General features: G+C 34.2%; 2 protein-coding genes across 2 annotated transcripts; both read right to left on the bottom strand.

The window, feature by feature from the left end:
• Positions 1 to 3,714: 3,714 nt before the first annotated feature.
• LOC136828990 (zinc finger BED domain-containing protein 5-like) lies at positions 3,715 to 4,538 on the bottom strand. The gene is made up of 2 exons (XM_067087386.1): positions 4,443 to 4,538; positions 3,715 to 4,260 (listed from the first exon to the last, which is right to left on the bottom strand). Exons 1-2 carry the CDS (start codon positions 4,536 to 4,538, stop codon positions 3,715 to 3,717), a joined length of 642 nt encoding a protein of 213 aa, XP_066943487.1.
• A 459-nt stretch (positions 4,539 to 4,997) lies between these two features.
• LOC136828989 (protein FAM200B-like) lies at positions 4,998 to 5,654 on the bottom strand. The gene has a single exon (XM_067087385.1). The coding sequence runs from the start codon at positions 5,652 to 5,654 to the stop codon at positions 4,998 to 5,000; it is 657 nt and encodes a 218-aa protein (XP_066943486.1).
• Between the last annotated feature and the right edge of the window lie 21,023 nt (positions 5,655 to 26,677).

The following is a 26,677-nucleotide window of genomic DNA, read 5'->3' as shown; positions in this document are numbered from 1 at the left end:
TAAAAAAAAAATATGTTGACTTGATTCTACATTCATGTTCCTTTCTCGATGTCAGACGAGCACACTGAATAAGATTTTTTTATAGAAAGCATGTGTTATTTGGCTCTTGGAGAAAGTTGTAAGTTTATATGTTCTCAAAGAAGATATGTTTTATATTCTTTTTCGCTGTTAAATCTATCTATCTATCTATATATATATATATATATATATATATATATATATATATATATATATATATATATATATATAGTATATATATATATATATATATATATATATATATATATATATATATATATATATATATATATTTAATGAATACTAAAATTGCTCTTCACTTTCGAAATTTTGAGTAGTGTTTATTATTTATGATGACTTAACGTTGGCATGAATAGCTACATCTTTAAATATAAACTAAGGTAGGTGTGGTATAAGGAAATGGGACCTCACAGACAATTCCATTTATTCACCTGGAGAGTGACAATATCGGATAAGATCCATTTCACAGTTAAAAAGTAAATCTTGGCCCAAGCAAGTAAACCAATATATCACCAACTATTGTGTGTATATATATATATATATATATATATATATATATATATATATATATATATATATATATATATATATATATATATATATATATATATATATATATATATATATATATATATATATATATATATATATATATATATATATATATATATATATATATATATATATATATATATATATATATATATATATATATGTGTGTGTGTGTGTGTGTGTGTGTGTGTGTGTGTCTGTGTCTGTGTGTGTGTGCGTGTGTGTGAGGCGTCTTCATATGTTCCCCTTATACAGTTTTCATTAAAGGCAACTGCCTGCGTGGCATTGATAAGTGTTTGGAAGGAATCTTCGCATCTTTGTTGATTTTCCGGTACCGATGAGCAAGCTTCTGGTGGAAATTAAGCAAACCTCTTTGCACTACTTATTTATTCATTTCTTGCTACTAAAGTTGTTTTGTCAGTCTATCTATAACATTATGAAGCAACTACTCACTTACAATCTGGATAGTTAGATCTTATGTTTCCTTACGCACGTGGAAAATAAATATAAATACTCTGACTTAAGAAGAATCTGGCCAAAGCATTAAAGTGAACGACTTTTGTTTTCATATATTTAACTTACTTACATAATGTAGATAGTATTTGCATAAAACAATTTATAACTTCAAAATGCAATCTCTTCATCTGTGTTTGGAACAACATAAAAAATTTATCCATGCACTTATATATATACATATATATATATATATATATATATATATATATATATATATATATATATATATATATATATATATATATATATATATATATATATATATATATATATATATATATATATATATATATATATAGACATTTCTGTGTGACTCTGTTGTATAGGAGTCAATTATTAGGATCTCTGTCTCTACTCCCAGTGTTAGGCCAGCCTCATTAACATCTGAAGAGATGTTGCTTCGGGTTCGTCGGGAGCTCTCATGTCCTTTGTGAGACTAGCATACAGCTCCGAGTGCTCATCGTAGTATGCCCAATAAAGTCTTTATTGCGATGTTTATCATCTCTGGGCAAGTGATTCTGTGTTCTGCATTTTATGCATATTTCCCTTTGTCCTCCAGAAGAGGTGTGTAGTTCCTACTGACCTGCTACAGCGTTGAGTTCATTACAGATCCGGTTTATATCCTGGGTAAGGCGGGTTGGGATTAACGATGATTACTCGTGCGCATTTCACTTTCGTTGTTGTTATGGGTTGGAAAAATTAAATAAATGTCCATTTAATTGCAGTTTCAGTGGTATGGCGTGTAAATCCAGTGCCTGGTAATTGACGAATTCGGTCAGCTCATTATTTTCTCTTTTGACATTAGCTCTCACAAAGGAGCTTTCATAGGCATCCAGGTATTATGTACAACCACTCTGGACAGTCCTGGCACACTTTTCACTGAACTTCGTTCACCAATAGATATTTTTTTTCTTATTAAAATCACATGGAAACCAAACTTTACAATCAGAATAAGATTAATATGCAAACAAACAATAGAATATATAAAATTGGCAGGACAATATGGATTGGTTTCCTGCCCAACTTGCATTAACAAGATTTAGCGGATTTATATTTAATTTATATTTAAGACTCAAATAAATAAATTAATGTAGATACCTACAGATATTCGTTTCAATCTAAGATAAGGAATGAGATTTCCTCCGTATTTGAGTGACACTGTTCGTCATGACGTCACTCATCGTGGGTGCAGGAAACCAATCCATTTAACATAAATCAGCAGACTGTCAACCTAGATGCCATCGAAAGTGTTCGGGGTTATATAACTATTAAAGGGGATGCAAGCATTGCCAAGACCAGGAATCACGCAATAAGACACGCTGAGTCAGTCTGGGAGGTCACTTGATACAAAACGGAACGAAATAAACATTTGCGAAATGATAGAGTTCAGTGTCTGAGAGATTATAATTATGTTAATTGACAATAGGGTTTCATACTTGAGTGGCGGCGGGGAGGCGCACGCCTCTTTAAATTCTACATTTTGTATTTTTATGCAGCAATGGTTTGACTATGCACTGTACTCATTGATTTATTTATCTACTTATTTATTATTTATATTTTTTTCTCTATAAAATATATAGATTGTAAAAATATTGTTGAGTCCGGATAAATGTTTTTATTCATATTGTATTCAATATATCATTCACGCAATATCTTAAAGCAGTGGTTCTCAAACTTTTCAGCCCGCGACCCCCCAAACGATATTGCTAGAGGCATGTGACCCTCGCCTTTCCCCGAAGTGCTTCTGACACACACACACACACACACACACACACACACACACACACACACACACACACACACAGTACATGCCTATGGCCCGAATCATAAGAACATAATAACAACAAACATGATAAGATAAATGCAAAAATATACGCATTATAGAGTTAACTAATTTATTACTTGTAGAAAAAATCACAATCTTTAAAGACAAAATAGGCAAAGCAATACAGTATATTTAAATTTATAGAATTAATGTTAAATCCGTACAGGCACTCGCACTTTGCTAACTGCTTCAAGAGAAAAAAATAAGTATGAAATTAGAATTATACCTTTGTTGAAGAAAGCTACTGCAGATAGCATAAATTATGTCAGTGTTTGTAAACTTTAGCACAATAAAGAAAAAATTACTGGTATCTTTATACCAAAATTTAGATATTCAGGCTGGGCTTAAAATGATTAACAAAATAATTATAGCGTTTGACTTGGGTGCTGATATTACAAATTTGCTGAAACCTAAAATCAGCTAATGATCTATAATTCTCATATGAGACAGTATACCCACACAAACATCCAGTAGACTCAAAGCTATTTCATACCCTTTTGGTTTCAAAATCAATATTTTGGAAAATTTTGGAAATTATGTCTGAGATAATATTTTTTCTTTTTTTTGGCTTTAGAAGAACTGTATGAATTTCTTGTGAAATAATTACTTATTTAGTAACTGTTAAAATAAAAGTACAATATTCATGGAAGTTTAATGACAATGATCAATATTTAGGCCCAGCTATGGGGCTCCACTAGCAGTGATTAGTTAATTATATCCCTATTCCACAGTGAAAACAGTATTTACACAGGCCTAAGTTTATCATGAATAACTAACATCAATTAGTGAGATACATGGGCCTGCTTTTTTGAGCACAGTAACTCCATCCTGGGTTTGATACCAGAGATGGCAACTCGGAGATCATCCTCCACCCTGAGTCTTGATCGGTATTTGTTTTTTATATAAGTCAGTGCCGAAAAAGTCTTTTCACATAAATAGGTTGATCCAAAAGGAAGTAATACATCCATTGCTGCCATGGATAATCGTGGATATTCCCTTGCAATTGAAATCCAGAACTCATCCAGTGTGGTTGAGCCAAACGATGCCTGTAAAGTCCGATCACTGGAGAGCTCCAGCAGCTCATCCTCCATGTCGGATGATAAGTGATCCCCTGTAGCAGTGAATGGTTGCCGTATCCAGTCATATTGTTGTGGGGTTGTCTCTTTTGGGAAGTATTTCTTGAAGTGGTCCACAAGACCTTGTAGGTGAGTCGTGATCATTACCTTCACGTTATCGACGCTTAATTCATTCTCCGCCATAAATTCTTCCACCTCAGGAAACATTTCAACACTGCCCCCATCAACTCGCACAGCCCATCGTTCCAGCTTCTTGTAAATGCATCAATTTTGTCAGAAAGAATCAAGATGTTCGTGTTTGGGCCTTGTAGTGATAAATTCAGCAGATTAAGTCTTTCGAATATACAAGACAAATATGCTAGACTTGCTAACCAGTCAGGGTCAGTCAGATAGTCAGCAAGTTGGGACTCAGATTTGATCAGGAACAGGCGCACCTCATCTCGTAGTTCGTACAAGCGGCTGAGAACTTTGCCTCGGGACAGCCACCTGACTTCTGTGTGGAACAACAGTGCTTCATGCTCCGAGCCCATCTCATTGCAGAGTGTGGAGAACAGCCTGGCATTTATGGGAATTGTTTTGATGTAATTTACTATTTTAATCGCAGTTTGAAGAACACTGCTTAACTCTGGATTGAGTGCTTTGCTAGCAAGAGCTTCCCTGTGAATAATACAATGTGTAAAATTTATGTGAGGTGCCACTTGTAAAACTTTTGCTTTAAGTCCTTTCCTCTTGCAACATTGCCCCAGCACTGTCTGTGCACACACCAACACACTGGTCCCAAGACAAGCCCTCCTTTTGTATTTTGGTGTCTAGCTTTGTGAAAATGTCACTACCTGTACAGGTCCCCTCTAGTACAGTGCAAAAAAGCATGTCTTCTTGAAGTTTTCCACCAAAACTGTATCTAATGAATGCAAGTAATTGTGCAGAATTTGATATGACTGTCGACTCATCTAGCTGCAAAGCATACTTCTTTCCCTTAACCCTCTCAATCAGCTGACACTTAATGTCATTTGAAATGTCATTAATTCGTCGAGTAATGGTGTCGTTAGACAGCGGGACTGTTTCAGCTCACGGGCCATCTTATTACCATGCATAATCCGACTCATAGTCACTGCACCAGGTTTCATGAGGGTTTCCCCAATGGTATGTGGCTGCTTGGACTGTGCAATTAGGTATGCTACCTCAAATGATGCCATCTGAGCTTTGGCAGAGGTGGTGGTTTTCTGAGCTAGCACTTGTTTTAGACCCTGCAACTCTCCCTCCTTTCGACGGAAAAATTCTATTGGTTTATCAGCATGAGAAGGATGCTTGCTTTGCAAATGCCTTTTCATTTTCACAGGCTTTAAGCTTTCATTTGCAAGTACTTCTGAGCACATAACACATTGGGGGTACTGCATCTTATCAATGGTAAAACTAGTGAATCCGAATTTTATAAATTCTGCTTGATATTTCCGAAGTTTGGGTTTGGATGATTGGTCATACTGGGAGGTCTTACCCTTACGTTTGTCTTGCCTTTTATCTATATTTGAAGTAGAACTGGTAGATGGTAGTTCGGAAGGAATCTCATCAGTTGTTTCTGAGACACTGTTGTCAGTATCTGATGTTCCTTCCTTGTTTGCAGTCCTACGAATTATCCATCGCTCCATGTTGCTTAATATGTATATAGCTTGCTATCAAAATTGTCCCTAAACACACACGAGGCAGCTGTGACTGAGGAAAGACTCACCGTTGACTAACTCGACTCATGTGCCGTCTTGGACTGCTGATAGTAAATGCCATATTGATAATCAGATAGATAAAATATCAATTAATTGTTATTTAAATACCAGATAAATTTGAAAGTATGTATACTGACATTTAGTTTTAAGCATCACGTAATCTGAGACCCTGAGTATCAAGCAAAGTCAAAATTTTACTGTAAATTGGTGATGCATTGTTATTAAGCATCTGGCAACTGGTCACGCTCATTCACTGTGCGCCAACGGAGCTCAGGACTGGAAAACGGACAGGTACTGAACGTGTACGAGTGTAAATTGACAGTGAGATGGGGAGGTGACATCTCGGTTTTGTACGATGTTTCTAGGAAATGTAGGTAAAATATTGGAACTATTGCAAGTATATTGTATAATACAATGTAATGCGTGAAAAAAAAATTATGAATAATAGTTTAACACTATCAGTGGCTAGATATATAAATATATTATATTTATTGTTTTTTTATTTGCTTATCAACTAATCAGTTACTGATTTCATCAGTTGATTTATTTATTCATTAACTAATCTATTTATCAATCAATCAGTTTATTTACTTATCCATTAATTTTTTACATTTTATATATTCATTTAATTACTTATTTTTTCATTCATTTTTGTTTGCATTTATCTATAAATGTGTTAATTCATTTATTTATCTATTTACCTATTCAGCTATTTACTTATTTTCCCTTTTGTATATCTTAAATTTATTCGTTTATTATTTCATAATTACTATTGTATTTCTTTATATGTTTAGTTTGTTTTATTTAAATATTATGTATTCATTTACCCATACATGAAAGTCCATCAGCTTTAATAATTTTGCTTCGTTTTTTATAGTTAACAGACTCGTTTGCTTAAAGGGGAAAAATAAAATGACAAAATATGAGTAAGTTACGGCAAAACTAGTATGCTATTAGCGAGGGAATATCCTACTCGTATGAGAATCACGCGGACTGACGGATATACACCCTTGCTCAGAACTGTCAAAAATAGCAAAAAAAAGACGTTTATGTTTGATAAATCATACCTTCCAAAACTAATAATGCTAGCTTAAAATCAATGACACTACTGCATAGAAACTTAGTCCCAGCGCAGCAGTGGGGGAATCACTAGTGTGTAGTATTTAGTTTAGTTTTTGCAAAGGCCCATGGTGTTACTATTGTCCCACCCGGCTCTCTTTTCAGTGTTATTCTTAAAGATGCGTAACAATTCGTAACTAGTTACGGTAAATGACAAAATATAAGGTGTATATATATATATATATATATATATATATATATATATATATATATATATATATATATATATATATATATATATATATATATATATATATATATATATATATATATATATATATATATATATATATATATATATATATATATGTATGTATGTATGTATGTATGTATGTACATACATACATACATACACACACACACACATATATATATATATATATATATATATATATATATATATATATATATATATTTGTTGTACTAAAAATATAAACATTTGGTTTATTATTGATTTGAAATATTTTAGCAGAATTATTATGATTTAGCCTTAAAACTAAAGTTGACCATAATACTATTTTTTTGCTTACTTATATTTATATTTTCTTAACATCATCTCGCGACCCCCCCAAAAGCATTTGGCGACCCCCAGGGGGGTCGCGACCCCCAGTTTGAGAACCACTATCTTAAAGGATAGTGTTGTAGTTAGTCGCAGCAATGCTGAGCAAACAAATACATATGATTATAATCAAAGAATGGGAATTTATTTTAAGAGAAGCAAACAGCGCAGCTTACACACCACCAATAAGCATCTGCTAAAACCAATAAGAACAAAATGAAAACATTAGAAAGAAATTTGGTAATAAAAAAAAAGCACACTCCTTATCTCCTCTATGAGTCTACTTTTTCCTATAGGAGGCTACATTTGACTTGGTGACAGTTCTGAGTGATATCACGTGAGGGATGACCTCGTGACAGTTGCCAATTACTATTTTGTAAACTCTTGTCCGAAACACACTGAAAAGTGTTTTCCAGGGTGACTGTACGTGCGTTCGTTGCTTTACCTTGCATGGTACTTTTGAATTGCTCTTTTTGCTATCTTGTAAAAGACAGTTTCTGCTGGCTGTACAATGTAATGAAATTAAACACCTAGTTTCTCGTGAAGGCATGCGCTGGATCTTTTGAATAGTCAGCTTCCTGATTTGTGACGAAGGGCCAAAATGGGATCACCTGGAGACTCTGACTTCTAGCCAAAATGGCTCCCTCTGATAGATGTGGTGGGCTCATGGAGGACATATATTTCATCCTTCTGTGATACAGACTAAAGTGTCGCTGAACATGTCTTTGCCAATAAACAAACTTATAAAATTATAGCTCTGACTAAAACACTAATCATTCATAAAGAGACAGGTTACAAAAAATTATATAATTTGAGACTACTCGTACAAAAACTATACGACGAAACTTTTGTAGCCAGTTTTACCAAACATACACAGATTTTACACACACGCATAAAAAACACACACTCACACATAAACACACACATACACATACAACATATATGTATGTATGTATATATATATATATATATATATATATATATATATATATATATATATATATATATATATATATATATATATATGTGTGTGTGTGTGTGTGTGTGTGTGTGTGTGTGTGTGTGTGTGTGTGTGTGTGTACATGCGTATGAATATGAGAGTTAGCATATACAGTAAAATAAAAAAAATCCTGATATCTCTGTTACTTTACTTTTTCTACATACATAATTTCTACTCTAGAAATCAAGAACTATTTTTACCAAAAACGTCCTATTCACCACTTGAGCTATGCTCATCTTCCCATTTTTTCACACGAATGAGGCAATTAAAGTGAGAAAATCCTTGGACATGAGATAACTTTGGACTTGCAGTTTCACGCCGAAAGGTTCTCGATAATGGCGATAATAGCGGGCAAGTAAAATGGGCCAGGGGATCCCTCGACATTCTCCCAACTTACCACGCAATTTGGGGATGCAGTTCTCAGTCTTTGATTTCGAGACAGTAATGGCGACGTCCATGTATTCATTCGTGTAAATGAAGAGAGAAACAAGGGTTCAAGCCTCGTAATCGGCTTCATTCTTTTGAAAGTTGTTGCATCTAGTTTTTTTCATTTTTTCAATTTAGCTGCAGATGACAAATTCACAAGGAAAACATATCACTCTCTGATGAATGTTTTAACATTTGTTTTCAACTTTTAGCTTATTTTCCTTTCTTATTTTTGAGAAAAGAGCATAAAAGTAATATTAATGAAACTACCGATTTTATTTTAAATTTTGACTTTGAAATTGATTCTAAGGAGAAAAAAGGTTAACGAATGCTTCGATACCGTCTATGGCCTTTCGTAACGGGATACCAAAACCATAGAAGACTAACTAGCAATAATTTATTGCAGCTTTATCGTAAAAGGCCAGAGAAAAATTTACATTATTAATCAACAAAAAGCATATGCAAATCAGATGTACTTGTACTTCATCTTACTTTATTCCAGGAGTGAATTAGGAAAATAATATTCTGAAACCTAATTGAGAGAGAGAGAGAGAGAGAGAGAGAGAGAGAGAGAGAGAGAGAGAGAGAGAGAGAGAGAGAGAGCTCCTCATAGAAGGTTAATGCTATTCAGCTCTCCTTTATATGATCGTAATTTAATTTTTTCATCTTTTCCCATATGGCAAGTCTTACTAAGGCAAGTGTCTTTTGAAGAGATTCTTCAAAGGGAACGAAGTTGATCTCCTTATGAATATATTAGCCAGTGAGGCGGTGGGAAGGGACTTTTGTAATGAGAACAGCGTAGATTCTTTTTACACTTTACACTCAATTTTGTTGCATATGGAATACATTTAACTTTATAATTGCGCTTACTATCATTTTTATCACTACTTAAACTCTTGGTAATTATTTCGTTTCTATTAAATAATAACCATTTATCGCAGTTCTTTTTGTCGTTGTTACAATTACGTTACTTCTTATCGTGTGCTTTAAAGTTAATAATATGTAGGTTTATCTATCTATCTATCTATCTATCTATTTACCTATATATATATATATATATATATATATATATATATATATATATATATATATATATATATATATATATATATATATATATATATATATATATATGTATGAACTCCAATTAATATCAAACACGCCTTTAGCCTATTCTAATTATTGCTATCAAAGTAATAGGGGATTGAAATAAGATTTTGAGATGTACAATAAAAAAATATTTATTTTATTTTCTTTTGTACTCAAAAACAAGAGTTTTGTCGACAGACTGTTTCGATTTAGACAATTTAAGAGTTATCACAACCGAATGTATATAGATGAGATTTGTGCATTAAAATTTTCTGTTATTCAACATTCATAGAAAGAATGAGGTATCAAAAATAAATCATATACGCGAAAAATACTGCCTGTTGCAGAACTGTTAACTCTTATGTTTTTTGCTAATGTTTGGTTATTTACTTCAGTCATATGTAAAGATTTTATTTTATCTACTCAAGTTTAATTTCTGAAAATGCAAATGGAATTCCGGAACGAAAATTGTGAACTAATGTACACTTCCGGGAGGCAACATGAAAATACATAACGTCATATTTTTTGTTTTGTGTTTATTACAGAGCATGTTCCTTCAAAATATCTATAGCTCGTTTCATATCCAAATCCCTGTGGACTGCATTAATTATCTAGTTGGCGTTTAAGCAATTATGGAATTTGAAACACCAATAACTGACACATTTGTCCATTAAAAATTTTTCGTTTACCAAATATTATGGTGTCTAAACTTAATGTTACCAACATACCAAATATTATGGTGTCTAAACTTAATGTTACCAACAAAGTTTAGACCTTTTTCCAGTAAAATCAGTGTATTTTCAGTACATGTAAACATTTGATTAGTACCTTTCTGGTTGGTAACTGTTTGTTTACATATAAGTCTGTAATTTAAATATGAACCTTGCCTTACTATATTTACACGGCGGTTAGGATGTCTACAGTAATGGGGAATTAAATTCAAAGCAAGGTATTTAGCTAGATAATGACAAAACAAATAATCACACTTTATCGTACAAGAATAAATACTTGTACAATTTTCATTAGCCAGATTAGCATGTTTTTCAGTACTGTCTGTAATGAAAATGTTTCTTTGGAATAAAAGCGAGAATGAAATCCAACATCAAAATTACAAGAGTTTCATTACGGGCATTTAAATTCAGAGTAAAGCTTAATGCCAAGAGTCAACAAAGAAGTGTTCCAATTTTCCCATTACCATCAATCATCTGGTCTCAAATTTAACTGGTTAGTCGATATAACCATTTTAGGAACTCAGCTGAGAAGGTCAAATGGTAATTACAAGAGAGAGAGAGAGAGAGAGAGAGAGAGAGAGAGAGAGAGAGAGAGAGAGAGAGAGCAAAGGGAAAAGCTTTTATCTTCAAAATATCGGTTTTTGTTATTCAGTGTATTCGATGTACATGTGAAAATTATGAAAAATACATTATTAACTATTTTTCTTGTGCACAACGAATTAAAGTAATGAAAACCCTTACGAAGTAGACCCAGCAATTTCATCTGAATCGATTCACAATAATTGCAATGATAAACGTCACGCAACCGAATACGTGATTTGCCACGATTCGTACCCTTCCCTTGAATCGACTTTCAAAACTTTGAAGACAGGGATTTGGCAATAAACTATGTATTTAGATGGTTCGATATCGACGTCTTTTCTTTGGCATAGACAGTAGTTCCTCTATACTTCTTGTTCTGAGATTCTTCGGAATTACTATTGTTCAGTGATCAACCAAATCTTTGGTGTTTGTCATGAGAATTTACTGTAAGGCAGTTAATAATAATAATAATAATAATAATAATAATAATAATAATAATAATAATAATAATAATAATAATAATAATAGTATAGCATACCCCTTCATTTACTATCTGGCTGACTACTATGTATTTCAGGGAGTTTGAGTCAACGTTTTTTGCCAATATCTTTCAAACCAATCGATTGATTGGTATGGCACTTTGAAACTGTTTCTCACACCCTCCCCTAATCTTTAATAAAAAATGCCATGTTCAAACACAGAGTTTAAAGGCACTTTACTCTTGCATTTCAGGACATAGCCAAACCTAGGCAGTCAAGATTTACGAATTCATTCGGATAAGCACTCCTGGGGTACCATCCCTCCCAACACCAACCCTTCCTCATTCTTTAAACCTTACTTCCCGTCTGTCTTTTCATTCATTCCCACCTCTCTCTCTCTCTCTCTCTCTCTCTCTCTCTCTCTCTCTCTCTCTCTCTCTCTCTCTCTCTCTCTTCGCAATATTTGTTTTGTAATGGAATGTTTTCAGGCACATATTAGCATTGCAATTTTTCAGCTAACGATCTACAAGGTTATACAGAACCTGGGGGTTTCCGAAATCTTTGTGGTTGATGAACGAAATGTCGGGTTTATCACTTGTGTATCCAGTAACTACAGAGAAGGTTGTCTCGTCGCTGTTCAGAATTATGGTTTGCATGTTGAAATGTCCCCGTGGTTGCAGAAATGTATTTGCTGTACGTCCTCTTGATATTCACAGCCGAGAGAAAGCTGCCCAAAAATTAAGAATAAATCTGAATAGGTAAGATATTGCTTAGGGTTATATTTCACAGTCATATATATAAGGGAGGGAGGGAAAGATAAAACTGATTTATTGACATACATCTATGATATCGTACACTTTGTCTCAAATGGTTATAAACTGCTCTGTGATTTTAACCCATTATTTTTTTATTATCAATGTATAACAGTGAATTTAGAATAAACATGAAATAACCTTTCATCACAAAATTATACAAACAAAATAAAAACGATCACATTCATGAAGAAAGTAACATACGCTACGGGGTGTAATGACGTCAAGGAAGAGTAGGGAGAAGCTCAATGGTGGAGTACTGTCGAAGAGGAAAGTTGGGGGTAGTGAAGAATTTACTCTAAGTAGATACTCAGGACAAGTCAGTAATAACCTAGCTCGTATGTCCGAAAGCGCTAATCAGTTTACTGGGTAACCTGTCAAATTCAAGAGTAAAGTGCCTGAAAAAGCTGAATTTGAAAATTGAATTTATTACCAAAAATGAGGGGAGAGTGTGAAACACATTGTTGCAAAGTAACACACCGATCCATCAATTAATATGTGTGTGTGTTTCTCCTTACGGTTACTTGGATATTTACATCTACGTAGAATAAAAACCAAATAATTTAATGCATGAAGAAATAGACGAAAAGCTGGATTTGATAAATAACGAAAGAATAAAACGACAAGGGAAGAGTGCTTTACTATATCTCCGAACAGGGGACGAGACCTTTAATCCGACGTTGCTGTACATCCTGGTAGACACTGAATGGCAAATTCAAACTGCATTCATGGCCACCTTCACGAGAACTCGGATATGAAATGGGAAATGTGAGGTCTGAGGTTTTCCAGCGGTCGCAAACAATGGCACAGACGACAACAAAATCAAGCGAGAAAAACAGAACGGAAAGGAGTGCTTTCTGAATATTCTTTTTCCTACCGCGGAAGTAATAATGTACTACTCATTTATTTATATGGTAATCTGAAAACCAACCCATTTGTCTGTATAATCTTTCTTTCCTCTCTCTTAACTTTACTTTTAATGATGTTTTATGGTTGTTTTATGTAAACACTAACTCGAGTATTGTATCAGCCCACCTACCCTTGGCAAAAAATATGCAAATACAGTTACTACTCAGTGTACCAGCATATTCGGCAATGAAAAGAACATAGCATGTCAACACTCATCTCTATGGCAGGTCATTCACGCTCAGACTTGATCCCAGACATGTCGAAGGGGGAGGAGCGTCAAAAGAAATGACACGGCAATTGACGTGACGACCCAGTCTCTGTAAATTGCTCATGTGCTTCTTGGATGTGCTAGAGTGGTGGCCGGGGTACCCCCAAACAATGAACTGGAAACTATGGCAATTTGTGCTGTAGTAACCTCCATTCGCGCACGGATATGTATTTCAACCATAGAGCAACCGCGTCTCACTGTGAATAGGTTATTTATACCTCATTTTAAACAGGTCGCTACGTTTTATCTGTGCGACAGTCTGTACCGACTAAAAACAAGCACATTCACCAATGCTCAGCCCACATTTCTGCAACTCTTAAGACCGGTGAATGGGGGCCTCTGACAGATTAAGTGTGCCTTGTCTGTTAACTGAATAAATAATGCAACCTTTTAGCTTGATTACTTGGCATACCAATACTGTTGACTAAAATGCAGATGACAGGCACCTCATCGTTTGTGCTTGAGATGTACTTAACCTGTCAACTTAACATTTCTACAACAATGAGTTAGTGTACCAACCTCTGTTATAGGCCTATGTACCCAAGAAACAATGGTAACTACCTGTTTCAGGTTTAATGGACTACATTTACCAACTCGGCTACCTGCTTACGTGTCTACTGAAAGCTTAGTCACCTATATAATGGCCTTATACTCTCAGCTCACTAACCAAAAGTTTAGAATGATTTATTAATCTTTATGTATAAAAGTGAATGTTTGTATACTAGTTTGGCTTCTATAGAAATCCAAACCGCTGGACAAACCCAGATAAAATTTTGCACACGGCCTCTATGTCACCCTAAAAAGGTTTTTAACTCAAAATCAACCCCTAACCCGTGACAGACATACAAACACAGGCAAAACGAATGGAATTTTCGTTTTTACATCACAATTTCTTTCGGTTTCCAGGGTTTATTCTCATTTTTCACCTGACGCTCCACCTTTTCTTCTGGCGCTGCCAGATGTATATATAATTAACCTACAACAATAAATCCCCTGCAACATCAATTTTTTATCAGAATTTACGTGAATTTTGATCATAATTTATGATATTTAATATAATTGTTTATTAATCGATAAAATCTACATTGAAAACCTACATCTCTCTACTAGACAAATAACTTTAAGTTTAATCCAATTTCAATGATCACCTGTATTCTGTAGACCTTGCACCTAACTACCGATGAAGTCCACAATGGGTGGAATCGGTCGTACAAATACCACTGTGTACAAAATGATTCAGTGGGGACAAACACCGAAAAAAAACCACTTAATATTTAATACATAAACTTCAGATTGAAGTAACACCTGAACCTCTTAATACATAAATTAATAACAACGCAAATGCCCATACATATAAATATATATATATATATATATATATATATATATATATATATATATATATATATATATATATATATATATATATATATATATATATATATATATATATATATATATATATATACAAGGAAAGAGGGCAACACATTTATACTGAAATGGGGTCCAGAAAGTAAGAGAGAGAAAAAAAAACAATAGCCTAACAATTACACTCTAACTTAATTATGCAAATAAGGCCTTTAAAAATATGCGGAGATCTCCTCAAGATGTTAAAATGCAACTCTTGCTGCGTCACATATAACTATCCCGGCAGGTTGGGATAATCTAAGGCCAGTCAGGAAAAAAGCAGCGCCAAATAATCTTCACGCGTCCAGCTGACGACTTCAAGAGGTATATTCCACCTTACCAGATATCAAAGAGTACCTTCTGGCAATAATACTGAGCCAGAGCCGCAGATGGATCAGACGTAAATTCTCCAGAATGTAAAGAAGGGGTGCTTAAGCAATAGGGCTTGTTGCGATCCACCAGGGCAGGTAATCCAATATCAGTATCAGCCGTATGCAATATTAGTAGTATGCAATCACAGCAGCAGGTAAGTCAAACCTCTCCTTTCAACTCAGGAGCAGATTGTCGTGTCCGTCCCAAAAGGAGAAGACGAAACCCCTAGAGGAGGAGGAGCTAAGAGACGTCACTCAAAAACAGAAAAACTCAACTATAATAGGTTGTTAAAACTCAAAGGGCCGGTGAGGTGGATAAAAAGAGTCCTAAAGAAACTCTCCCCAAATGGCTTAATGTAATACAAAACATTATTATACTAATGTAATAAAAAGGAAAAAGGACAACATTCTGACAATATGGAACCACTCACTTCTACAACGTACTCAAGTTTTTCCTGTCATTCAGCTCTTCGTTGGGTGAGTCGGTAGAGCTGTGGATTGGTACTCGTTGGGCCGGAGTTCGATTCCCGACCGGCTGATGAAGAGTTAGAGGAATTTATTTCTGGTGGTAAAAATTCATTTCTCGCTATAATGTGGTTCGGATTCCACAATAAGCTGTAGGTACCGTTGCTAAGTAACCAATTGGTTCTTAGCCACGTAAAATAAGTCTAATCCTTCGGGCCAGCCCTAGGAGAGCTGTTAATCAGCTCAGTGGTCTGGTAAAAGTAAGATATACTTTTTCCTGTCATTCGGTTTCTATTGGCTAAAGTCTTTAAAGCTTTATCTGATGCTCATATTCTATAACAATAGGAATTTCTCTCTGTCTCTCTCAAACACACTAACACACACACGCACGCACACAAACATACATACACACTCACTATTATTTCAAAGGCTTTGAAGAGCCTTGTCTACTAGTAATCCTCTATGATATCTTTCTCATATCTCAAATCTTCCCAACAGAGTATAGTGAAAATTTACGTTATAGTTCACAATAACTATTAGACATGTGATATCCTGGCAGAGGGCTTTGTTAGACAAATTACTCTCTAATCGGTTCATTCATTGTATGCAACCCAATCAAATATTTCTTTATCAGGATAGCTGATATTTATGCAGCCATCCCTTTTCTGCTCGTGTGATGAATCTCAGGAATCTATTGTCTAACTCACTATTTTTCTTCTTTTCACTGATGACTTTCTTGAAACTCTTAATGCTCTGGCCATTCACATGCGGATAATCCAACTTATCCTTTTTCAGTCCCCTCCTGTCGCTCACTGGGAATCTGAATAGTATTTGCCCAGGCATATCACACTAAGTTTATTATGAGATCTTCAAAAATAATTTCCCGTCTCTCTCTCTCTCTCTCTCTCTCTCTCTCTCTCTCTCTCTCTCTCTCTCTCTCTCTCTCTCTCATCATTTAGAAATAAAAGAAAGTAGCAGTAATAGACATTATAGTTTCCTTGTTCAAGTGCTGCACCTGATTCTCCGCTGAGAATCTCCAGAATTTTGGGAACCCTCCCTCTTGTTATGGATTATTGTTCTCGTGTCTGAGGAGACTCTTCCTATATTTCCTCATTGACAGGCAACAAATGAACCTCTCTTACTTGCACTTGGATTCACTCAACTCTTCTGCAAGCCTATTCCACCATTCTCTCTTTTTTTTTAACAGATATTACTTCAATAGCTAACTTCACTGGACCTCGAGGTCAGACTTGATAATTTTAGATATGTATATACTTGTATCTATTAAAAAAGTTTATTCAATACGCCAACGATCATACTGGTTCAAAAGAAACGGCAGATTATACAATTTGCATTGGACAAAACAGCTACTAATAATTTATGCCACTAAATCTTACTTACTGCCTTATGAATATTACAAGTATAGGTTTTACTTGCCCTTCCAAACATTTTTCCGAGCAATATTATAGATCTCTACTCTGTTTACATTTAGGGGCGAGTGGTAATCGAGGTGGAGGGGGGAGGGGTTAGGGGAAATAGGATACACTTTCTTTTCATTTTTGTCCAGAGATCACGCGTTATATGGATGAAGCAAGATCACCAATACAGTGTTATAATTACAAGTCTATAAATGACACAAGAAGTCGGAAAAATGCTAGTTGTGCTTTTCAAGTGCCACTGGACAGAACCGCCTGTAACAAAAGAATTTTGTAGATATAAATATTTAAATTCAAAGTCACTGAACATATTAAACCAAAAAATCAAATATTTATCCAGTAATAACGCTGCTCTCGCTTTTCTATTTTTATCTGTTCCCGTTTTACCGTCATTACGTATATTAAAATCTTTCTGATCTCAAGTAAGAAAAAGTGGTTTCACGTAAAAGTAGGAAAGAAATAGCAAGGAAAGACACCAATCGCTGTTGTAAAAGACACAAACTCTAAAGCAATGATTCATTTATAGTACATCTCTAATGTTATCAAAGCCACTGTTCGACAGTATTTTTTATAGTAAAATCCAAATCATCTCGATCAGTGTGGTATCTTTCATCTCTTTTTTTATCTTTGTTTTATTATATAATGATACTGACCGACGTACATTTCTAATTGCGTCACTGTAATTTTTCAGAGACAACAGCAAGGCGCATGGGATTAATATTCCCACTTCACGTTACTCACCATTGGAACCTCTCACACGATTGTTTGCCATCTCTCTCTCTCTCTCTCTCTCTCTCTCTCTCTCTCTCTCTCTCTCTCTCTCTCTCTCTCTGTTAGCCCTATTCTGGGAAGTTCACAGTTGAGATGACAAACTATATACACAATCTCAGAGAACGAAGTACCCTGACATTATATTGTCTAATAATTAACTCCCAAAGTCTGAAATCCTCGATATTCCATCAAGTGCCTCCAGCAGCGACTGAACGTAATTTCACCGGAAATAGGCACGACTCCAGACTGCAAAGAATGCCTTTAAATACACATTTTAAAAACCAGTACTAAATAGGAACTTCATACGCGCATCTTAAAAAAAAATGAAGGCAATCTGTACTAAATGGTATTGACATACGGCTAATGAAAAAGTCTGGAAACAAATTTTAGATAATACGAGACCTGCTTTTTCGCAGGATTAACTAATGAAAAAACAACCTGGTTTTTGCCGGAACTAATCAAATTAATTACTTGTGTAATACAGCATTTATTTTTTCTGTTGAAAAATTTCATCATTGACTTTAACGGATGAAAGTTTAATCATCCCAAATAGTTGTTCATATCTTATTAAATCGTCGGAAGGTCTCACGCTATTTCACGAACATAGCATGCAATCAGAAAAGGAAATATATCCAAGAGTTATGGATACAATTAATGAGGAAAGCAGGATTTCCTCACTAGTTCAGGAAATAAATCTTGATGAACAAAAACAGTAGGTATAATTTTGACAGTTCATATAAACGAACTGTAAAGAAGCCCCCATCACCTTTTAAACCTGTAGATGTCCCAAAATATATAGGCAGAGCGCATACAAGCACACATGGCCATCTTTTGTCGATGCTCGATTCACTCTTCATCAGACAACTGGTTCCTCAGTTGTACTCAAACCAGGTTAACTGCTCTGCACCTCTCGGGAGTTTTCGTTGGGTGTCGCTTGATCTTCGCCATCGATTACTGCTTGGTATGTTTTATTCCTCTATCTCATGATTTGCTTTTTATATTTTCATTATTTTATGTCAATTTTTTCTAAGCCTGAGTCTGTTTTTACTTTTATTTGGAAATCTTATACCTTTGAGAATGGGATATAGATGGCCGTGAAACGTCAGTCAAATAAAGTATGTTGAACAAAGCAACTGTCCTTCTTCCCGTCCTTGCTGAATATATATATAATATATATATATATATATATATATATATATATATATATATATATATATATATATATATATATATATATATATATATATATATATATATATATATATATATATATATATGTGTATGTATGTGTGTGTGTGTGTGTGTGTGTGTGTGTGTGTGTGTGTGTGTGTGTGTGTGTGTGTGAGTGTGAGTGTGAGTTTCAGTGTTTTTTGTGTGGAGAACTCAACTTTTCTGGAAAACAAAGCTTTGTTCATAGAAATTTTAAACAGGTTTCTCAAGTCTCCGCCTGATTGAAATTTGATTGTCTCCATTATGATCTATGTGAATCTTGAAATGAATTACAAAGTTTCAGCAAAGGAGGTAGTTGAATTAATGTTCGGTATGACAGTGAATACGATCATATTATACTGAAAACATGATATAATAATTATTCATATCTCCTGGAGGATATTAGTTGTGAAAGTTTTCATATATATTTTTTTATTCATTTAAACAAATTTTTTTATATTCGGAAGAAGGATGTAACTACTTCAACCCAAATGTGATTCTTAATATTACGTTTTCCTTCTTTACTAAATAGATCTAAGTAACAAGATGCAAATAAATAAAAACTCTTAATGTAGTGTGAAAATGATTGACGCGATTTACATCTAAGCTAATACTATGAGAATACTTGGTTGTTTCTTGAGAAGGAAAGTATAGGTAAGATAATTATTTTGAATTATGTATAGGAAAATTTATATCCGGACGTAATTTCTGGATAAAAGGACAGTCCAAAATATTGCCATATGATTTATGAAAGGGACAGTCACCACAGTAATAAGCAATGTAAATTAACTGGATAAAAGACAGTGCACAGTGGATTAGCGCCGAAGAAGAAGGGACAATCACCACAGTAATTTCTGGATAAAAATTATCACCTGGATAAAAAACAGTAATAACTGGATAAAAGGGACAGTCATCACATTAATACCTGGATAAAAGGAACAGTCACCACAGTAATACCTGGATAAAAGGGACAGACCGAACAGTAATACCTGGTTAGAAGGGACAATCACCACAGTAATTTCTGGATAAAAGGGACAGTCATCACAGTAATACCAGGATAAAAGGGACAGACAGAACAGTGATACCTGGATGAAAGGGACAGTCACCACAGTAATACCTGGATAAAAGGGACAGTCACCACAGTAATACGTGGATAAACAGGACAGTCACCACAGTAATATCTGGTAATATCATCACAGTAATACCTGGATAAAAAGGACAGACAGAACAGTAATACCTGGTTAGAAAGGACAGTCACCACAGTAATTTCTGGATAAAAGGGACAGTCATCACAGTAATACCTGGATAAAAGGGACAGGCAGTACAGCAATACCAGGATAAAAGGGACAGACGGAACAGTAATACCTGGATGAAAGGGACAGTCACCACAGTAATACCTGGATAAAAGGGACAGTCATCACAGTAATACGTGGATAAAAGGAACAGTCACCACAGTAATACCTAGATAAAATGGACAGACAACAGTAATACCTGGTTAGAAGGGACAGTCACCACAGTAATTTCTGGATAAAAGGGACAGTCATCACAGTAATACCTAGATAAAAGGGACAGACAGTACAGTAATACCTGAATAAAAAGGGACAGACAGAATAGTAATACCTGGATGAAAGGGACAGTCACCACAGTAATACCTGCTTAGAAGGGACAGTCACCACAGTAATACCTAGATAAAAGAGACAGTCACCACCGTAATACCCGAATAAAAGGGACAGACAGTACAGTAATACCTTGATAAAAGGGACAGTCACCACAGTATTGCCTGTCAGTTCACCCAAAAGTGATTGAAGGTGAACATTTGCATGAAAAAAATAGAACTGTCAGTCGGACCATCAACACAAACCTCTCCCCCTCTCCCTCTCCCTCCCCTCCCCATTCCCTCTTCCCTCCCCCTAGCCATTCCCTTTCCATTTTACCTCCCCTACACACAGATTGTCATTCACAGTTTTCCCAGGCAGCGCAGGGTTGGTCAGCTTATACTGTATATATATATATATATATATATATATATATATATATATATATATATATATATATATATATATATATATATATATATATATATATATATATATATATATATATATATATGGGTCTGTTTATGTTCATTATGTTCATAGGTGTGTGTATGAATTCTAGTAAATGATCGCAATATGCCTATCCTAAATCCATTCATAAGGTTTCAAGATTCATCAGGTAGCCACAATAAACTTTTCACAAATTCCATTTAAAACTATGCATACAGTGCAGATGCTAGCTATCTTAACTGACTGTTAAATAACTCATAGCTTCAATTGGCCAATGAACTAAAGAAGAAACTGATGACATTTCGGTAAGATTAAATGGTGAATATTTGAAATGTCAATTCCTCACTGAAATGCAAAGTGATATTTCAACTTGAATTGTTGCTCTCGTCACTGCACCAGTGCAACTAACTTTTGCAATTCAAACTCGAATCTTCATGCAACAGAGCTTTTATTGGAGGTGGCTTTGACAAGATAATTCTTCCCCACATAAAGGGAATACATTGCAGGGTGATCTCCCTCTCTCGTTCTTTCTCTTTCTCTGTCTAGCATACCTCTGTCCTTTCACATTCGAGCATATTTGTATGTCTCTCTTCATGCACACACACAGACACACACACACACACACACACACACACACACACATATATATATATATATATATATATATATATATATATATATATATATATATATATATATATATACATATATATTTGTATATATATATATATATATATATATATATATATATATATATATATATATATATATATATATATATATATATATATATATTATATATAACACACGAGTTATTGCACGAATGATATGGGTTTTACTCTTATAAGCATACAAATTTATTTAGATTTCATAATTGGTAGCTAATGAAACAGTTATATATTCATTCTTTTGCATTCGCTCTGCAAGTCTTGCGTGATTGGCTGCCCACTTGGACACTCCATTTTCTTTATATATCAAGCCAGCACAGTTTCCCAGAATAGTCATGTTAACGCCTATAATCCATTAAATACTCTAAGATCAAATGACTGTTTTAAAACTCATTGACCCTATAGGTTATGTATAAAATATTGTAAATTTGGTTTGCACGGCGAGTTTTATGTACAAAAGTTTTGTATGACTATGAATACTCTTTATCTCCTATCCTTAACAATAACTACGGGAAATTTTCTTAATAATATTGTTATAAAAAATTTCTTCACAAAAACTTATATGGTTTTTGTATTTGATCAGTTTACGATAATGCTCAGGACTTTCTGCTCAAACTGAAAAGCTTAGTCCCATCTATTAAATTTACCATAGATGAAGAAATTGAATTTTGAATTTTATTGATGTCACTGTCCATAGATATGATACAAATTTCACCTATTCAGTCTTCCGAAAATCTACAAACATTGGTTCGTTTGCTCATTTTTATTCTAGTCTTCATAGAAATGTTAAAATATTTGAATTTTCTTATGTGTTTAAGGGCTCTTCTCATTTCAGTCCTGAGTTTAATGATGCTGTGGTAGACACTATACATGATATTGCCTCGAAACTTAGGAACAACATTGTAAAGTTACCAAATTATTATTATTATTATTATTATTATTATTATTATTATTATTATTATTATTATTATTATTATTATTATTATTATTCAGAAGATGAACCCAGTCCATATGGAACAAGCCCGCAGGGGCCACTGACTTCCAAAGAACTTGGTGCTCATTGTGAAGCAAGAGAATCAGGGATCAACTGTGAATGTGAAAGATCTCTATTAAAATAAACTTATGAAAAAAAGTGACAAACAAGAGACCATCCGTCGATGGTCCAAGTTATAATTGCATTAGGAAACAGAAGCCTACCACCACGAACCGCTATCTAAAAGAGATAAATATATGGCAGAAGCAGACATCCACACCGGGAACAGTATTCTAGTAAAGGAAGCACAAATAACCTAAAACAAATGCCTTTGATTTTATCACTGTTATAAATATGAGGCCATACAAACAATACCTAACTTTAGTGCTGCATTTTCTGAAACTTTCATTAGATGTTTCTCAAAAGTAAGATGCAAGTCAAAAGTTACACCTAGAATAGTTGAAGCTTCAGACTCATTCAGGAAAGTCCCATTCTCCTGAAGGGGAGGATGAGGAGGAAAATCTGTACGAGACCTGCTAATCAGTGGCGTTTTTGTTTTACTGGAGTTCAGCCTCATACCCCACCGACTACACCATTCACTAATCCAGTACATGTCCCGATTGAGGATGAGGGCACCTTCATTTCTCATTAATGGAGACTTTACTACACCCACAAGTGCGGCATCATCGGATACTGAGCAATCTTGTTTTCCAGGCCAACAACCATATCGTTTGTATACACCAAAAATAATAGTGGACCAAGAACACTACCTTTATGGAACTCCAACCAGTAAGGAAATCTTTTAGTATTCCTAAAACATATCCATCCATTCCAGGATTCTGAAGTTTATAAATAAGTGCCTGATGATTTACTAAATTGAAAGCAGCATTAAAATCTATTTGAATTGCTCTGCAATCAAAACCCTTATCAAGATTCTTTGCAAATGACATATAAAGTCTAAAAGAGCACTGCAGGTAATTAACTGCTTTCTATATGCACAGTGACTATCAGTTAGCAGTCCTTCCACATATTCATATAGTGGCTTAAAAACGATTTTTTTTCAGCAACTTTGGAGAGCACTGGGAGAACAGAAACTGGCCTGTAGTGACTGCAGTATGCAGATATGTCACTCTTTGGAACAAGCACTGTGTTACAAAACTTGCACTCATCCACAAAGATACTAGGTCATCATAAGAATCTATAGAATCTACTAATCTTGGGAGACAACACACAAGAAATTTCTTTGAAAAACCAAAGGAAGAAACCATCAAGATCTTCTCCACCCTAGCTATCAAGATTATCCTGGATTTTCACATTCCTAGAGCAAAATGCAAATTTTATAAGAATAGGTTCAGGATGACAAGTATCGGGGGGAGAGACATCCTCAGCTGAGAGCTTAGCTTCAAAAGCTCAATGAAGCAGTTCATCTTTTTCCCTAGGCGCAGTAACCAATCTACCAACCATCATCTGTTAGTAGTGGTGGAATGGATGGCAAGCCTGACCCAAAGATGGATGATACCAATTTGGTCCACCACAGATGAGACTGAGTTATTCCTTCAAGTTTCCTCTTCAAGGAATTATTGTAATTTCTCTCGGCTGTACGGTAAGCTCTATTTGCAGCAAGACGAGATTCAGCAAAAATATTGTAATTTTCATTTGAACGATTTTGTCTCCATGTGTTGAATTTGGTCTGTTTGTCATGGTAAGCTCGTTTACTTATATCATCGAACCATGGTTGGTCGTTTGTCCTGAATTTTATGACCTCTCTAGGGACAAAATAACCGTCAGAACTTCATTTAACTTCTTCTTGGGATCGGGATCTAATATAGCATATGAAATATCAAGTACCTGACAAGCTTCAATAATGCGATCCCAGTTGGCTCTAGATTCCAGCCAGACCTTTTTTCTAAAGGTGTCATTAGGAATACTGATTGACAGATATGTCCATCTTGAATGGCACAGTGATCAGAAGGGCCTATATATCACAGACCTTGGACTTGACAATAGCTGGAACATCTGTGAATAGAAAGGTCTAATCTTACCAGAAATATGGGTTGGTTTCTCAATTAGCTGGACAAAATCGGAGGATACACAGAACTGAGGAAAAGGCCGGCCATGTTGGTCCGTGGAATTTGAATTAAGCCACTCACTGTGCTTTGCGTTAGTCTCCACAAATAACAAATAAAGTTTTTGAGTCATGTGACTGAGCCACACTCATCATTTCCAAGAGACAGTCATGTGTAGAATCGTCGATATTTGGATTGCGGTAAACAGCAAATACGAACACATTGCAGAACTTACTGAAAATTTTAAAACAAAGAACTTCATGGCAACTATACTGTAAAGTTTCTGACGATAAATAGGTCGTCCGGACTTGTGTATACAGCCATACCTTGCACATGCGGGATGTTGCGTCGATAAATAAAAACAGAGCCATCAAACCCCGCGATTAAAGACTCAACCTTTGGCTTACTGAGTTTTTAATCCCGGGTTTTAATGGCCCATATAATGAAAGGTTCTTAAAGATTCTTAAGATATTGAATCTTTTCAACATAAATGTCGTTTCCTGTAATTTTAAGGTTAAGTGTCTTGGAAGAAAGTAAAAATCCGGCTTTTTCAAAATTAGTAAATTGTTTGGTTACCCTTTCCATAGTTCTCATGGGTAAGTATGCTGTTTCAGTTTGTGACCGGACTATCCAGGACGATCTCTGTCTTATTAACCTTCGTAAGGAAAACTATCAATTTGGTGGGCATATATATATATATATATATATATTTTATAACTATCAATTTATATGGTTTTATATATATATATATATATATATATATATATATATATATATATATATATATATATATATATATATATATATATATATATATATATATATATATATATATATATATATATATATATATATATATATATATATATATATATATATATATATATATATATATATATATATATATATATATATATATATATATATATATATATATATATATATATATATATATATATATATATATATATATATATATATATATATATATATATATATATATATAGGGTTCAATGAGGAATAAAGGGTTCAATGAGGGAATTCAGATTCTCTTATTAGATTTATAATAAAATAAATAACCCTTCTTGTGTCTAACTTATTTTTAACATTCCTTCACTAACAGATATCACTTTACGAGAATTTGCTCCCTGCCACTCAGATGTAAATGGACTTAACGAACCTTATAATTTAGTTATTAATAAACAATGATCTAATCAGCAATTATCAGTTTTATAGAAACATAAATTCACTGAACTAAACCAAAATAATGAAAAGAAAAGTAAACAAAAATATAGAACACAAACATTCTATAAGGAATTGTGAATGTGATGAAAATCGATTTATATCCTTTATATTCAGGGTAAGTCTAAGTATCACTCGTTTTTAATTTTTTTTGAAGAAATAAAACTAAGGAGAGATTATACCTTCAAAAATGAAAGTAAATGATAATATAAATATGATATTTTTGTGAATCTTCCCACTGATGTCCTCGGGGGATAAGTTATGCAAATTTACATTGTGAAGCGGAAAGTAAGATAAAAGGGCATCTTTTAATTGAATTTTGAC

The sequence above is a fragment of the Macrobrachium rosenbergii genome, chromosome 43, assembly GCF_040412425.1.
Source record: "Macrobrachium rosenbergii isolate ZJJX-2024 chromosome 43, ASM4041242v1, whole genome shotgun sequence".
Classification (NCBI taxonomy): Eukaryota; Metazoa; Arthropoda; class Malacostraca; order Decapoda; family Palaemonidae; genus Macrobrachium; species Macrobrachium rosenbergii.
Note: the sequence above shows the minus strand (reverse complement) of the source record. Positions and strands in the feature narration are given on the sequence as shown.

What these genes read in the sequence shown, in the direction of transcription:
- LOC136828990 (XM_067087386.1), bottom strand. Translation starts at nt 4,538, where the DNA reads ATGGGCTCGGAGCATGAAGCACTGTTGTTCCACACAGAAGTCAGGTGG. An exon ending in TGTACGAACTACGAGATGAG is followed by an intron (nt 4,261 to 4,442) that starts GTGCGCCTGTTC and finishes TGCATTTACAAG; the next exon opens with AAGCTGGAACGATGGGCTGT.
- LOC136828989 (XM_067087385.1), bottom strand. Translation starts at nt 5,654, where the DNA reads ATGGAGCGATGGATAATTCGTAGGACTGCAAACAAGGAAGGAACATCA.